At 44.4% G+C, this 17324-nt stretch overlaps 1 protein-coding gene across 2 annotated transcripts in view; it reads left to right on the forward strand.

The window, feature by feature from the left end:
* Positions 1–13449: 13449 nt before the first annotated feature.
* The window catches only part of Agpat9 (1-acylglycerol-3-phosphate O-acyltransferase 9), a 64343-nt gene continuing 60468 nt past the window's right edge, over positions 13450–17324 (forward strand). Inside the window, exons 1-2 of one of the 2 annotated variants that reach the window (XM_013020066.1) lie at positions 13450–13525; positions 13802–14081. In XM_013020066.1, the coding sequence (XP_012875520.1) occupies positions 13941–14081 (141 nt within the window). In that variant the 5' untranslated portion in view covers positions 13450–13525; positions 13802–13940. Of the gene's footprint in view, positions 13526–13651; positions 14082–17324 lie in introns of those variants that run through there. The other variant, XM_013020065.1, reaches the window with a different exon arrangement.

Here is a 17324-nt window from a genome sequence, read left to right on the forward strand (position 1 = left end):
ACTCCAATTAACCATGGTTCAAGTGGTAGAATTCCAGCCTTGAGCAAAACAAGTTAAGGAGAGTACCCAGGCTCTGAGTTCAAGCCCCAGTACTGGCACAACAAAAAATTGGGCTAGAAGCATGGCTTTAGGACCTGAGTTCAATCAATGTTGATAAAATTATGTGGCTTATGAATTTATTGTTATATTAATATATATATAGTCAAATTCTATCTATGGAAACACACACACGTCTGGCTATCTTACAGACATAGCTTGCTTATATCAACTAGCAAAATACATGATTTGCAGCTGCATTCATTATCTACCTATCTAGCCAGTGCCTAGGTTTGAACACAGGGTCTTGCATTCTCACTTGGCTTGCTCGCTCAAGGCTGGTGCTCCACTTCTTAAACCATGCCTCAAGCTTGACTTTTTTCTTGTTAATTGGAGAGTCTCTTGAATTTTTCGGCCTATAATTCTCTTTGAAGTGCCCTTCAGATTTCAGTCTCCCAAGTAGCTAGGATTATAGGCACAAATCACAGGTGCTTGGAAGTTGCTTAGAAGTTTTTCCTACCATATCTTCCAGTTTGTCACTGTAAATTTCTTCCCACAGACTTATAAATGATTCAGACAATTTCTTTGTCATTTTCTAATATTTTGTAGTCTAAGACCTATTTTCTAAATTTGGTCTTCATTAGGACTTCATTGGAATATCTATAACTGTCCATATTACTGACAATGTTTTGGTCAATGCCACTGAGAGTAATCTTTAAGCAGATACAGCCTTTCCCCACAAACTTCTCTTCTCTAGACCTTCACCAGAATTGCCCTTACTGATACCTTTTTCCTTTCTTTCTTTTTTCTTCCTTCCTTTCTTTCTTCCTTCCTTCCTTCCTTCCTTCCTTCCTTCCTTTCTTTCTTTCTTTCTTTCTTTCTTTCTTTCTTTCTTGCTTGCTTGCTTGCTTGCTTGCTTGCTTGCTTGCTTGCTTGCTTGCTTGCTTGCTTTTGCCAGTCCTGGGGCTTGAACTCAAGGCCCGGTGCTATCCCTGAGCCTCTTTTGGGTTCAAGACTAGTGCTGTACCTCTGGAGCCACAGAGACACTCCTTGCTTTTTCTGAGTGGTTTATTGGGGATAAGAGTTTCAGCAGGGCTGGGAAGGTGGCTCAGTGGTAGAGTGCTTGCCTTGCATGCCTGAGGCCCTGGGTTCAATTCCTCAGCACCATATAAACAAAAAGAAAATAGCCGGAAGTGGCGCTGTGGCTCAAGTAGTAGAGCGCTAGCCTTGAGCTGAAGAGCTGAGGGACAGCGCCCAGGCCCAGAGTTCAGGCCCCACGACCGGACCCCCCCCCAAAAAAAAAGAGTTTTAGGAATGATGATCCTCAGGTCTCAGCATCCTGAATAGCTAGGATTTCAGCCAAGAGCCATCAGCACCTGGCTGCTTAACTCTTTTAACAATTAGGAGCCTGGAAGGTGACCTGCTCGGTGGTTGGGCCCATGATGTGTTGATAGGTTGTGTCTTTTTAACTATTGAGATTTGAAATTTACCTGAAGTTTGGAATATCTGTAGTTTCCATTGAGGTCTGTCCTGCCTTCCTTTTCCTTGCCTATCTGGGACAAGGGGAAGGTGGAATGTTTGGAATGTTTCTAGAGAACGGTCAGTATGTTTCCATCTACTTAGAGCAATCTTTTGGGGAGTCCATTGCCCTGACTGCCTATGCCTGAATATCTGACTAACCTACCTATTCATTACTGCTCTCTGTTCATGGCAAAATTTAATGTTTTCTATTCTGTTGCTCCAAATTATTCAAATTTCTATCCATTACTCAATTTCAAAGCCTCTTTAGCAGTTGTTAGATAGTCCTTACAGTAATAACCTCATTTCTGGCACCAATTTTCTATCTTATACTGATATAATGAGTAGACAGACTTGATAACTTATAACAAATAGAAATTTATATGGCTTGCATTTCTGGGAGCTGGGAAGTCCAAGACTAAGGGACCTAACCTATGTATCTAACATGGTCAACGGAGGAAGAGAAGGAGGCCAAAGTCATACTATTCATCAGGAGCCCATCTCACAATGAGGTATTGGTTTATTTATGAGGGCAGAGAAATCATAACCTCATTACCTCCTAGAAAGCACACTTCACATTGGAGATGAAGTTTCCAAAACATGAACTTGGAGAAATGCATGCAAGCCAAAGCATTCCCAAAGAGAAAGGCAAATTAACAAAAGAAAAACAAGCAATTGTATTATGCTACACAGTGTACAATGTGTGGGAGAAAACTCAGTGAACAATAGCTTAAAATAGTGGCTTAGAGCTCTGGCTTAAAGAGCAAGTTCCACGAAGGAAGAAAAATCAATAAAGTTTTAAAGAAGCACCACCATGACACTGGGAAGCTTCTGGTGTACAGGAAACACAAGGAGGATGAATATATGAGATGTATGGAGGTCAGTTATAGATTTCTTTGGTGCCATATTTGAGCTGGTAAGGGTTATTTTTTTTCTTTTTGATATAGGGAAGTCTTCTTTCTCAAAGGATTTTTTTTCCTGCATAAAGCTTTCTTTTCATTTGGTCCAAGTCTGGGAAGGGCTCCAGGGTGGTTAGTTAGGAGGTTGCCCCTTGGCTGGAGGGAGAGGCTGGGGAGGAAACCCTCAGGTCAAGTGATGCAGAGATGGTCCTCAGAGCTGCTGGACTCTGGAGTCTAGTCATGCTTGAGGGTGAGACATCTGAAGAGATACTAGCCCAACCCGGCCTGAGGGGCCGCAGGTGGTGGTCAGGTGGTCGCCCATCTTCTTGATGAGTTTCACCTCTTCCTCCAGAAAGCCACAGGGATGGGGTCTGTGGGAGCAGAACCCAAGGCATGAACACCCAAAGTGACTTGGCTCAGGTTCTTCTCCTGGGCCAGGGCGGTTTCCATGGCCTCCATGCTGGAAGCAGGAGAAGGGTGAGAAGGTAAGGGTGAGAGGTTGTGAGAGAAGAGGAGACTCAAGGTAGTGATGGTGGAAAGGAGTCAGCATCCCTGCCCCCCTTCCCCACCAGTCTGTTCCATCCAAACACTGGTGAAGCAAGACAAGACCTGCAAGACATTGCACTGATCTCAAAAGAATGTTACTAGCTTGCTAGAAGAAAGAAGGGGGTATGTGTGAGACAACCCTTCCTGCAACTCTCATTTCTCCAGTGCTTTCAGTGTCAATAAGTATGTCAAATTAGTATTTTCTTCAGGTGACAAGTTCTGGTTTACTTGAATAGGTTTGTAACTGAGGTACTGGTTTTAAAGTAGCTAAAACTTCCTAAGGAAGAATTTTAACCAACATTTTTTTTTCTAGTTCTGGGGCTTGAGGGCCTGGGCATTATCCCTGAGCTCTTTTGCTCCAGCTTACCATTAACCACTTTGAGCTACAACACCACTTCTTGTTTCCTGGTGGTTAATTGGAGATGAGTGTCATTGACTTTCCTACCCTAAGAGCTTCCAACTGTGATCCTCATATCTCAGCCTCCTGAGTAGCTAGGATTACAGGTGTGAGCCACCAGAGCCAGGTCCAACATTTTTACTATCATTCAATTTTATTTTGTCAGCATCTCTTCTTTCAATAAATGCCCACACTTAGGGTGAATATTTTGGTCTTAATATTACCCTGAGAATAGAGCTCTTTGCCATAAAACTCCTTCCATAATCTTTTTTTTTAACATAAAGGAGGAGGGGCTGCATATATAGCTCAGTGATAGAGTGCATGTTTAGGAACTGTGAGGAACAGAGTCCAACCCCCAATACAACAAAACCAATGAAACAGAAAGAAAGGGAGAAAGAGACAAAGAAAAGGAACTGTTTTCCTCCTGGAATTCAGTTCTTAGCAGTACTGAAAATCTAAAGCTTTGAAGTGGTGAGATATTGAGGTTCCCAACATAACAGTTCTGTTTTACTGAGCTAGCTAGCTGTAGCTTATCAACATTCACATTCAAATGCTTACTGAAAGGGGCTGGGAAGGTGGCTCAGTGGTAGAGCGCTTGCCTTGCATGCCTGAGGCCCTGGGTTCGATTCCTCAGCACCATATAAGAAAAAAGAAAAAAGCCGGAAGTGGCGCTGTGGCTCAAGTGGTAGAGCGCTAGCCTTGAGCTGCCTGAGGCCCTGGGTTCGATTCCTCAGCACCATATAAGAAAAAAGAAAAAAGCCGGAAGTGGCGCTGTGGCTCAAGTGGTAGAGCGCTAGCCTTGAGCTGAAGAGCTGAGGGACAGTGCCTAGGCCCAGAGTTCAGGCTCCACGACTGGAACCCCCCCCCCCCAAAAAAAGAAATTCAAATGCTTACTGAAAGAGGCTGGACAAGTAATAAAAACAAGAAAGCAGAATGGGGCTAAGGAAAGTTTTGGTGTCCATGTCCTTCTTGGTCTAAGGCTCTTCTACTAGAGACAGTACAGCAATGCCAGAGTGGTGATGCTACTACACCTTGTTACACCTCATGCAGCTCGGTCCCATATATTTATCAGTTGTCCAAATCATTGTATTTGCATGCCCTGAATTCTGTGAAAATCTGCCTGTCAAAAGCAAACAGTGTTGCGAAAGCAAGGTAAAGTTGCTTAGCCTTGATTGAAGTTTGTTGAAAGGTGGCATGTCTTTAGGAGGAATTGAGTGGAATTACACAGAACAAACAAGCACAACAACAACAAAAACTCTGAATCAAGCATCTTTAGTACAGTACTGAACTCTATGTACACTGAACACTTATATTTTTTCTTTATTAATGGTCTCCTTGGAACTATATACCAAGATATACATACCAAGGATATCAAGATGCTGCTTTATATTTTCTTTCTTTTTTCTTTTTTTGCTGCTCTGGGGCTTGAATTCAGGGCCTGGACTCTGTCCCTGAACCTCTCTGTGCTCAAGGCTAGCGCCCTACCATTTGAGCCACAGGGCTATTTCTGGCTTTTTCTGTTTATGTGGTTCTAAGGCTAGGCAAGCACTCTACCACTAAGCCACATTCCTAGCCTGTATATTTTCTTTCAAGGGTCAATATATGCAGCTTATGATCTTCTGAGGACTTCAAAGCCAGCCCAGGCAGTAAAGTCTGTGAGACTCTTATCTCCAAGAAACTACAAACCCCCTTTTCCCCCAAACACAAGAACAATACCCAGGTCCTGAGCTCAAGCCTCAGGACTGGCCCAAACAACAACAACAACAAATAGTTTCTGGTTTGACCTGGTGGCTTGATTCTTGTTGATTATTCTGATAAGACAATCTCACCAAGTAAAGAAAGAGAAAGAGGAAATGCTTTGAGATAAGGCAGGATTTTTGAAATAAAAGGCTTTGTACTGGTTGTTCCAAAATGGGAGCGGAATTAAGACATACCTCAAGTAGCTGAGTAAGTTTAAGATTGTGTGTTGTTAATTTTATTTCGAAGAGTGTGTGTGTGTGTGTGTGTGTTGTGTGTGCTGGTCCTGGGACTTGAAGTCAGAGCCTGGTCTCTGTCCCTGAATTTCTTTTTGCTCAAGGCGAGTGCTCTACCACTTGAGCCACAGCTTCACTTCCCATGTTTTTGTTAGCTTAGTGGACAGAAAACACTGACAGAATTTCCTGACAGGTCTGGCTTCCAGATAATAATTAGATCTCAGCTTCCTGAGTAGCTAGGATTATAGGCATGAGCCACCAGTGCCAGACTTTCAAAGTCTTTTTTTTTTTTTTTTGCCAGTCCTGGAGCTTGAACTCAGGACCTGGGCACTGTCCCTGAGCTTCTTTTGCTCAAGGCTGTCACTCTACCACTTGAGCCACAACACCACTTCTGGCCTTTTCTGTTTATGTGGTACTAAGGAATTGAACCCAGGGCTTCTTCCATGCTAGGCAAGCACTCTACCACTTAGCCACATTTCCAGCTACTTTCAAAGATTTTTTTTAATAGTCAGTTTATAGCTAAGTATATGAAATTGTATATTGGATGCATCCTACCCTCTTCAAACTAGCCAATAGCAGATTGTGAACCTAGGTTTGGCTAATTGGAGCAGAAAGAGTGGGGCCTGCTGTACTAGGGATAAAAAGGGAGCAGTTTGCCTGCTCTGTGTACTTGCTTGTCAGATTTTTGGCTGATAGTGCACCTTTGCTAGTTTTTCTTCCTATGTGACATTCCACATCCTGAGCCATATGTAACAATGGGACCTTGAGTTCAAGACTAGCCCTGGGATGCATAGCAATGCATTGTCTCAGTAGACCAGACAGAAGAACAAACATTTTTTTGTTCTTGTTGTTGTCTTGTGGGGCTTGAACTCTGGGTTCTGGGCGCTGTCCCTCAGCTATTCAGCTAGCACTCAGCACCCAGCATTACAAGGTTCAAAAAATATTTTTAAAAGTTTTGTTGGAAGCCAGGTGCCGGTGGCTCATGCCTGTAATCCTAGCTACTCAGGAGGCTGAGATATAAGGATCACTGTTCAAAGCTATCTGGATCAGGAAAGTCTGTGAGACTCTTATCTCCAATAAACCACTAGAAAACCCAAAGTGGTGCTGTGACTCAAGTGGTAGAATGCTCTCCTTGAGCTGAAGAGCTGAGGGACAGCACTCAGGCCCAGAGTTCAAGCCCCAAGACCGACATAAAACCAAAACCAAAACATGTTTTGTTGGAAGTTAATGTGGAGTCCAAAATATGGAACCCTGACATTATTACATTAGGTATAGGGGATTAAGCACAGCCTTGTGCATACTAAATATGCTCTACCACCCAGCTCCAGCTGTAATTGTTTTAAATTGTATTTACTTAAAAAGATAGTAGATAGTTGAACAAGACACTAAAAGAGGCTTTTATCTGAAGTTTATCTCCCTAAAAACTTGACCTAGAGGAAGAACACAACTGCCTCTGTCCCCTCCAAGTATTTTCATCCATCAAAGAAGATAAACTCATCGGAGAGAAGACATGGAACGCCAGATACCACATACCCAGCCCAGAGGAACTTTGTCCTAGACCAATATTTGTTATTGGAATTCGGTAAATGAAATCCTCCCTATGCCTTTTTTTTTCTTTTTTTTTCCTTTTTGGTGAGGTGGGAGCATCTGAGGTTTTGATCTAAGGGAAAAGTCTGTATTGCTTTGCTCATTCAAGTGCATTAAGATCAGACTGTAGGTTGGGTAAATGGGGAGGGAAAATAAAGTTGTAATATGCATATATGAAATTACAACAGAAGTCCATTGAAGCCTGAGAGAAAAGAAAATGATAGAAGGGGTGAGGTTGATAGGGGCACATTTTATGCATGTATGGAAATGTGACAATGAATGCATTTGTACAACTTACACACACACACACACACACACACACACACACACACACACACACACATGTTGGGAGCCGACAGTAAAGTTTAAAGGTCATCTTGGCCCCAGTGCCCACTTGAAGGTGGTCAGCAGCAGTTTCATCAGGCTGCGAGTTCTCCCTGCCGGCCCTTTTAAGTTATTGTTAGATCTTCCAGGTTTCTTACCCTCCCCACCCCCCTACTTCTAGATCCAGAGAGGGTGGAGGAGGTGGCAGTGAAGGGTAGAAAGGGGGGTCAGTTTAAAGTGTAAGTAAAAACGAAGGAGCTAGAGAGAAACAGATATTGAGGGGGGTTAGCCACTCTCCTCTGGGCTCTGGAATCAGGATGAATCTGAGAGGAGAAACATTCCAATAATTCCAGAATACAAACACAACAAACATTGAGACAAAACACATTTACAGCATGTGCATTGTAGACTGTCAGACAGAAAGTGCCAGACTACAGACGGGCCCAAATGTCCGCACTAGTGGATAGTTTACCCTGATGAGGATCCCAGGGGACGTCTCCCACGGGCAGCTCCAGTCTCTTTGGGGGCTGTAGTCTTGAGCTGCAGACCTCCCAACCCCATCCTTTGTCTTATGTCTTTATTTTTCCACATCCTTGCCCCCTAATTCAGGATTCCCTTTCATTGCCAGTAGGCTCTGGCATATATATATATATATATATATATATATATATATATTCATACATACATATATATATATATGTGTGTGTGTCAATAAAATGATTTTTTTAATCTGTGTTGGGGGGCTGGGAAGATAGCTCAGTGGTAGAGTGCTTGCCTTGCATGCATGAGGCCTTGGGTTTGATTCCTCAGCACCACATAAGCAGAAAAAGCCGGAGGTGGCACTGTGGCTCAAGTGGTAGAGCACTAGCCTTGAGTTGAAGAGCTGAGGAACAGCACCCAGGCCCATAGTTCAAGCCCCACGATGGGCAAAAAAAAAAATCAGTGTTGGGGTCTGGGAAGGTGGCTCAGTGGTAGAGCGCTTGCCTTGCATGCCTGAGGCCCTGGGTTCGATTCCTCAGCACCACATGAGCAAAAAGAAAAAAGACGGAAGTGGTGCTGTGGCTCAAGTGGTAGAGCGCTAGCCTTGAGCTGAAGAGCTGAGAGACAGCACCCAGGCTCAGAGTTCAGGCCCCATGACTGGATCCCCCCCAAAAAAAATCAGTGTTGGAAGTGAAGGTATGGCTCAAGTGGTAGAGCACCAGCCTTGAGCAAAAAGCCAAGTAACAGCACAAGGCCCTCAAACCCTGGACACACACACACACACACACACACTCACACACACACCAGAGTGCCCAAGGGAACACAATTACTTTCCATCCTAATCTTGAATTTCATTGTCTGTCACAGAAAAGAAGAGTCAGGAATAAAACTACACTGGAAAGACTTTCCCTACAGGGCATTTTCTCCTCTTGACTCAATAAAATTCTAAGGGGAATCTTTTTCAGGATCTTTACTTCATTACTTCCCCCTTCCTTCCTCTGTCCCTACAAAAAAGAGGATGTCTAAAGTTTGGAATAATGCTGAGCTAGTGGTAATTACATTTCTAGGACCCTTCTCCCTTCATACCTTCATAAATGTGTATACCTTTCTCTAATCATCATCAGTGTGTGTGTGTGTGTGTGTGTAAGTGTGTGTGTGTGTGTAAGTGTGTGTGTGCAAGTGCATGCGCATGCAGGTATTGGGGTTTGAACTTAGGACCTGGGCACTGTCCTTTAGTTTTTTTGCTCAACACTTTTTTTGCTACCACTTGAGCCACAGTTTCACTTCAGGCTGTTTGGTGGTTAATTAAAGAGAAGAGCCTTTATGGACTTTCCAGTTGGGGCTGGCTTTGAACCTCAGTCCACAGATCTCACCCTTCTGAGTAACTAGGATAATAAGTATGAGTCACCAGTGCCCAGGAATCTTTGTAGGGTGGAGAAATAATGCCTTCACCCTTACAAATGGTTTTCAGGTCTTTTCACTCTCTGTAAAAATCATATTCTCTTCCCCTGTAATTGCCTGCCTCCCTACCTGCTTTTGCCTTTGGAGGAAGATATGTAGATGATGCTCTATGTGCCCTTTTCCCATTAAGATTTTGTCAGTTCATTTCTGATTCAATACCACCCTAACTGAGAGAAGTGAAAGGGCTCTCTTGATCCTCCTTACAAGGGCTTTCAGAGAGCTAACGTCCGTATCTGAAATATAATTTGCAATTTTTTCTGAATCACTGCTGGCTTTGAAGTGAAATTCTGTGCAGTAAGGTAGAATATGGATATGGAGGAACAGATCAATGATTTAGTTCAGTACTGAGGCTTTCACTCACAGCCTCATGCTCTCATTGAGCTTTTTTGCTATGGCTGATGCCCTACCACATGTTTAGTCTTGGCTTTTTGTTAGTTAATTGGAATTAAGAGTCATAGCTTTGTCTGCCTGGATGGCTTTGAACTGAGATCCTCAGATCTCAGCCTCCTAAATAGCTAGAATGAAAGGTTTGAGCCACCAGTGCCTGGCTTCTTTTTCTCTCCTATTTTCCATAAGATGAGCAGTTGCCTCTGCCTTGTGCTTCCATGGTAATGTGAATCTTCACTACAGGCCTAAAAACAATGGGCCAACACCATGGACTAAAAGCTCTGAAGCTATGCACCCGAATAAGCCTTCCTCCTGTTGATTGTCTCACAATGATTTGTCACAGTGACAGAAAGTGGACTATCACACCAACTCCTTAAATCATTATCTGTCACTTAGCTCCAGTTATGACATCTTATTTGTCATAAACATCTATTCCTGAAACTATAGGCAATTGTTCAAAGCTGGTTAGTCTGAACTCTTTTCACACTGGCACTGGTCACAGCTATTATAGGAGCTTGAAGAAGATGGAAATAATATAATGAGGTCTCAGGTAAGGACCAGCTCTTGTGGATCAATTCTTTTGGCTTTGGGTTCTCAGAAACATAGATGGGTTCCTAGTACCTTTGCTACTGGTTAAAACGGACTCAGTGTGATCTATAGAACAACATCAGCATCACCAGGGCTCCTGTTAGCATCTCAAGCTCACCCCATCCCTTCTGACTTAGAATCTGCATTACAACAAATACTGAGGGAGTCTTACATATTGTAGCCCCTCTCTTTCATTCTTTTTCCACTTCCTTTGGTCTTAGGTGTTGACAGTGTGTCTAAATCTATACCTCGTTGGTTAAAGGCAGAGCAATGACAAATTTCACAGCGGTTTTGTCAAAGAACTTGGTATTTTAGTACTAGAAGATATTAGAAATTGAAATACAAAGCCAGGTGCTGGTGGCTCAAGCCTATAATAATAGCTACGCTGGAGGCTGAGATCTGAGGATCACAGTTTGAAGCCAGCATAGCCAGGAAAGGCCATCAGATTCTTATCTCTAATTAACTGCTGAAAAACCAGAAATGGAGCTGTGGCTCAAAGTGGTAGAGCACAAATCTTGAGCAAAAGAGCTCAGGGACAGCACCCAGGCTCTGAGTTCAAGCCACAGTACTGACAAAAAAAAAAAAATGAAAGAAAGAAAGGAATTGAAACACAAGCATCAGGGGAGCTTATGTTACAGTAATTGGTGAAAAAAAAAAAAACAGGGTCTTACACAAATTCCCAGGTAAGTTCTCAGCCACACACACCCCAGTTGGACATTCCTTAGTAAGCATTTATTATCAGCTAACTTTTAAGCACATAAGCTTCATTCCCAATAAGTGTTATTACCCCACTTTTTCAGAATTGGGTGGTATAATGGGTTGAATTTCACCCATCCAAAAGAGAAGCCCAAACCCTAGCTTCTATAATTTGTGAATTATTTGGGAAAAAAATGAGCCTTTACTGATTAATTGTAATTAAGTGAAGATCTTGAGATGATGACATCCTTTAGTAGGTTGAGCCTTAAAACTAAAAACTGGAAAAAGGCAAAAACAAAACAAAAACAAAAACAAAAAACAAAAACTTAGAGCATTTGGAGGAAATCTGGCCTTGCAGATAGACAGCTTGTATGTGCCCCTATACACGGATTCTAAGGCTTAAACTCAGGGCCTAGGCCTGGTTGCTGAGCTTTTTCTTTTTTTTGCTCAAGACTAGTAGTGCTCTACCACTTGACTTCCAGAAATTTTGGTTTGATTAATTGGATAAGAGTTTCATAGACTTTCCAGGGCTTGGCTTTGAACTGAGATCCTCAGATCTCAGCCTCTAGAGTAGCTAGGATTACAGGTGTGAGCTGTAAGCACCCAGCACGAATAGATACCCAGGAACAAACACTACTAGTTGTTTATGCTTCACATTAAAGGTAAAAGAGCCTAGGGGCAGGGCAAGTCTGTAATCTCTTCCTTATTATTACCTGTGCTTCAGATTTTGACCCACTGATGTTTTAGATTAGAAGGACTTTAGTGTGAGCAGCTAACCTCCCAACTCTGCCTACAGCTTTGTTGTTTGTACAGCTGCTTCAAAACAGAACTTGGGACCTCTGCTGTTGGCTCATGCCTGTAATTCTTGCTATTCGAAGGCTAAGTTATGAGGTTGGTTGTTCAAAGCCTGCCCAGGTAGGGAAGTCCAAGAGACTCTTATCTCTAATTAAGCACCAGAAAATGTGAAGTAGAGCTGTAGTTCAAAGTGGTAGAGCACTAGGCTTGAGCAGAATAGCTCAGGGACAGTGCCCAAGCCTTGAGTTCAAGCCCCATGATTGACAAGAAACACGAAAAACTCAAAACAATACAAAAAAATAACCCTCACACCAAAGCCAGTTCCTGGACTTTAGTTATGAGCAATGAAAATTACTGGAGAGTGTGTGCATTCAGTGTCAGAGTGTGGTTAAGCAGAAAACCAAAGTCACTTGTCTGGTCTCCTTTGCTGGGTGGACTTTAGTACATTCAGTGTTCCTTAGTCATTTTGGCTTGAGAGAATAAAGAAAGGTAAGCATTTCACATGAGTGTTACATGAGTCAATATAATCTATGAGGCTTTGCATTCAGCAGGAACATTGGTAGCTTTCAGCAATTTTTTTTTATTTCAATGGATACATAGACCTTTCAGTTGGAGAAAACAAACTCCAGAAACGTTTTCATTCATAACTTGCTTACTTCCCCTTCCTAGGGGAGGAGCTTGTGACAGGTACCAGGCAGGAAGTGCAGATTGCAAGCTCTCACATTCTTTGCATAGGAGCTTCTCTTTTCCCAGTCACCTTCCCCACCCCCTACTTCCTCCACACCCTTGGCAAGGGAGAGTTTTCGCTACATCTGCTGTGAACACTTTCAGCTTGACACCTGTTACCTGTAAATGCTTCTAATCCAACTAAGCGATGGCTGATTCAGTGTGATCTGGACACAGGAAAGCCAGATTTCCTAATTTACTAGGGTTCTTAAAATTTCTGCAGGGCAGTGGAGTAAATACGAGTTCAGAGTTTCGCCCTACACTGTTCCAGTTGCACCTTAGCAGCACAAATGTGGAACCCTGGGAGGCTCAGGTCAGAGGCTGGCTCCTGGCTGCCATTCCCTGCAGATTTGAGCTTTGACGGAATCAGGGAAGATTTCTCCTTCTCCCTCCTCTCCTATCTCTCCCTTCATCTTCCTTCTTTTAAAATTTGAGAGAAGATTTCCTCTGGTAGCTCAAACTGACCTGGAACTCCCTGTGTAGCCCTGGCTGACCTCGAACTTGCCAATCCAGCTGACTCAGACTTCAGAGTGCTGGGATTACAGGCAAGAGCCACTAGTGGCTTCTGCCTTTCTTCTGTGCCCGAAGGCACGGTGTCAGGGCAGTTTAGGCCGTTCGGAGCCAGAGCTTTCCACTCCTGATAAGCAAGCTTTATCCTGGCAGCTTAGCTGCGGGCTAGAAAAGCTGGATCTGGTGTGGGAGGGCCAGAAGAGGCGTGTGGCAGCAGCACAATGCTGGGCATTTTCCGCTCCTGGAAAGCCCTTCCCGGGAGGTCGATTTTATACGCGCCCAGGCCAGACCCTCCCAGGCCAGACCTTCGCCGGCGTCCGAGCCGCGCAGTTGTACTCTCTGCGAGGCGTAGGAACCGCTCAGCATCTACAGATTGGAACTCTGGCTGAAACGCTAGGCGGGAGCGCGGCGGGAGGTTGGGGGGGGGGCGCGGGGTCACTGCAGCACCCGGGGGACTGGAACCTCCCGGGCTGGGTGGCCAAGGAGGTGGGGCCAAGGCAGCGCTCAGAAAAAGGACGCCGGGAACCCAGGAACTACCAGTCACCAGCCTAGCCTCGGGCCCCAGAGCTCACTGGCCGGGATCGTGCTGCAGGAAGGCTTCGGTGAGTCACTGTGGGTTGTCGCAATCGGCGCTCAGAGGAAACCAGGCACGGGGCGGGGCGCGTTCCTGGCTGCGCCCCTGCGCTCTGAGCGCACGGTCCGTGACCCTGCGCTCGCCCCCACTTCGGTCCTCACGCCCGCAGTCTGCGATCGCTCCAGTGGCTTCGGCTCTTCGCCTGGGCCTCTAGTGGAGGCCAACAGGAGCCCAAGGAGGAAGGAAGGATCTTGCCATCATTCTGAAAGTTTTTCCCCCTCTTCCTCTCTTCTTTGCTCCGCAGTGGTGAGAGCCGGGAGGGGGCGACGTTGGTGGCACCGGAGCCGCGACTGGACTGCCTGCCTGCCTGCCTGGGGACAGGGACTGCGGTCGCCCACAGCTCTTCTCCGCGGACCTCTCGTCCCGAGTGGGTGCGCGGAGCCATGGAGGGCGCGGACCTGGCGGGGAAGATCTTGTCCACCTGGCTGACTCTGGTGCTCAGCCTCATCCTGTTGCCTTCGGCCTTCGGAGTATCTCTGGGCATCTCTGAACTTTACATGAAGATCCTGGTGAAAACTTTAGAGGTGAGGGACAGAAAGATGAGGCGCCCCCCGCTGATCTGGAGGGTGGATTTGGGGAGAGGGGATCGCGGGACATAGTGGACCCGAGGTGTATAGAGTTCGGTTTCTGCGAAGACATCTCTGCTTCTCCCGCCTAGATGGAGTGATCTAGGTTGAGACCACTGGATCACCTTAGTGAAATCACTGGGCTCTGGTTCTGTCATCACGGATTTTACTTGTGTATCAGTGGATTTGCATCCATACTTATGAGGCTCTGCCAGCTTCATTCTCCCGAGTTTTTACAGCCCTAGGTTTCATAGGTCCTTTTGTGTACTAAGGCATCCTGTCCAGCCAGGCACAGATTCTAGTTTATGTCCAAGATAAGAAATCAATTGCTCGGTGGCTGAAAAAGAATTGGGATGTTATTTTATTAGAGTCATGGAAATATTATCTAACCAATGAATGGCATTCGAAATGCCATGGCAAAGGTTATTCTTTGACCTCAGCCCTGCTTAGGTTTTGTTGCTAGATTCTGCAAAGGTATTAGGTGTAAGTGAGTGTAGTTGGGAGTAACTGCATCATTCTCTTAGACTAAACTACGGAAGGCATTGGCAGGTAGAGAGGACAAATAAGGAAACTAAGATTCAGACTTCAGTAGTTTGTTTGAATTGAGGATGGGAAAACAGAAGTTTAACTCAGGAGAGCCTCTGAAGACTGAAAGGTTTGCTTTGGTTTGATACCAGAATCCCAGTTGTTTTTCAATATATGACCTTAAGTAAGGTCATCTACTTCTTAACTTCATTTAACTCATCTAAAAAATAATAGCTATTTCCATACTGTTCTCCCCCCCCCCCCAACTTCCTTCCCCAGTGCTGAGCTTGAAATTAGGGTCTTGTTCATGGGTGATACTCTACCTCTTGAGCCACACTTCCAGATCCATACAGTTGTTATAATAAATAAAAACATGTCAAGCTTTTAGAAAGGAGCTGTGTATGTTAGGTGCTACATATGTTTGTTACTATGATTACTACTATTTTTCTAAAAGATTTTAACATCTTTGTTTCTCTGGCTTTTCCAATGCCTTCTACTATAGGTTGTCATTTTTCTGCCTTTACTTTCTGGCTGCCAATAGAACTTTGCTTTCTCTGCCCTTCTTTCCCAGTAATGGGGTAGCTCACAGATAGACATCTTTAACCCATGAGCTGGCTGCTGGTTTCTACCTGTGATGTCTTATGTTATCCTAGATCCTTGTTGAGCCTTTTCATAGTTATTCCTTTGCCAAGTCCTTGAAATATATCCTTTTTTTAAAAAAAAAATATATCCTATTTGATTCTTTATTTTCAATTCTCATGCTTTCATTTTATTTTTCATTTTTTACTGGTCTTGGGGCTTGAACTCTGGGCCTGGGCGCTGTCACTGAGCCTCTTTTGCTCAAATTGAGTGCTCTACCACTTGAGCCACAGTGCCACTTCTGGCTTTTTTGAGTAGTTTATTGGAGATAAGAGTCTCATGGAGGAGCTGGGAAGGTGGCTCAGTGGTAGAGCGCTTGCCTTGCATGCATGAGGACCTGGGTTCGATTCCTCAGCACCACATAAGCAAAAAGAAAAAAAGCCGGAAGTGGCGCTGTGGCTCAAGTGGTAGAGCGCTAGCCTTGAGCTGAAGAGCTGAGGGACAGCGCCCAGGCCCAGAGTTCAGGCCCCACAACCGGACCCAAAAAACAAAACAAAAAACAGACAAACAAAAAAAAGAGTCTCATGGACTTTTCTGATCAGGCTGGCTTTGAACCATGATCCTCAGATCTCAGCCTTACTGAGTAGCTAGGATTATAGTCATGAGCCACCAGCACCTGGCTCTCTCATGCTTTTAAAGTTCTGCTGTTTCTCCTTGGTAGATGACCTTAGTGTTGGGCCTTTCTTATAGTTTTTATATTCTGATTGTGGTCACACTGTACAGTGAGTTTTTAGCAGCTTCCTACTCTTAGAGCCATAGCAGTTGATCCTCTTCTGGGCTCCCTCCTTGTTTGAATTCTATAGTGACTGAACTATTTTCCCAAACAACAATGGCTTTTGGAGAATTGACTGAAGGTAAATCAAAATACCCTGACTCACACTGGTGCTCATACCTGTCTAGCATTAGTATTTCAAGTGTTCAGAAGAGGTGTCAAGGTAGAGATACTAGCTAATTGTTCCTAATCTACCAAATTATCATCATTGATGGGGTTATCTCCAATCTACAGCCAGACCTTTAGTTTGTCTGGGCTCCAATTTCTTTCTTTTTTTTTTTTTTTTGGTCATGGGGCTTGAACTCTGAGTCTGGGTGCTGTCCCTCAGCTCTTCAGCTCAAGGCTAGTATACTACCACTTGAGCCACAATATCACTTCCAGTTTTCTGGAGGTTTATTGGAGGTAAGTCTCATGGCTTTTCCTGTCTGGGCTGGCTTTGAACTGCAGTCCTCAGATCTCAGCCTCTTGAGTAGCTTGGATTACAGGCATGAGCCACTTGTGCCCGGCTTTCTGGGCTCCAATTTTTTTTGGGGGGGGGTCCGGTCGTGGGGCCTGAACTCTGGGCCTGGGCGCTGTCCCTCAGCTCTTCAGCTCAAAGCTACCGCTCTACCACTTGAGCCACAGTGCCACTTCTGGCTTTTTTCTTTTTTCTTATGTGGTGCTGAGGAATTGAACCCAGGGCCTCAGGCATGCAAGGCAAGCGCTCTACCACTGAGCCACCTTCCCAGCTCCAGGGCTCCAATGTTTTGGAAAAGACTTTCCAAAATGAACTTAAAAATCAAGACACAGTTTTCTGCCTTTTTTTTTTTTTTGTGGGTCGTGGGGCTTGAACTCTGGGCCTGGGCGCTATCCCTGCACTCTTCAGCTCAAGGCAAGCGCTCTACCACTTGAGCCACAGCGCCACTTCCTTCAAGACACAGTTTTCTTAAGATTACTAATTTTATAATTAGTGCGGGAGGTAACACCTTTGGCTTGAAAACCAGTTTAGGTTGTAATGTAATGTAATGTAGAATAACTCAAGTAAGTTATTCTGTCAGAGAGATGCTTGGCATGTATAGAATTCGAATAGGGTTTCATTTTGTGAGTCAGCTGATCAGTTGATCATGACCATTTGGAGCTCCTGTGTTTGAGAGTAGCAGAAATCATAGGGATCTCCAGATTTTTCCATCTTTTGACAGTAACCATATTATAAAGACATTCTATTCATCTGGGGTGTGTACAGTGGATTGCTTTCCCAACTATAGGGATAATTCTAAAAAGTGTGC

Source organism: Dipodomys ordii, unplaced genomic scaffold (assembly GCF_000151885.1).
Source record: "Dipodomys ordii isolate 6190 unplaced genomic scaffold, Dord_2.0 Scaffold49, whole genome shotgun sequence".
NCBI lineage: Eukaryota > Metazoa > Chordata > Mammalia > Rodentia > Heteromyidae > Dipodomys > Dipodomys ordii.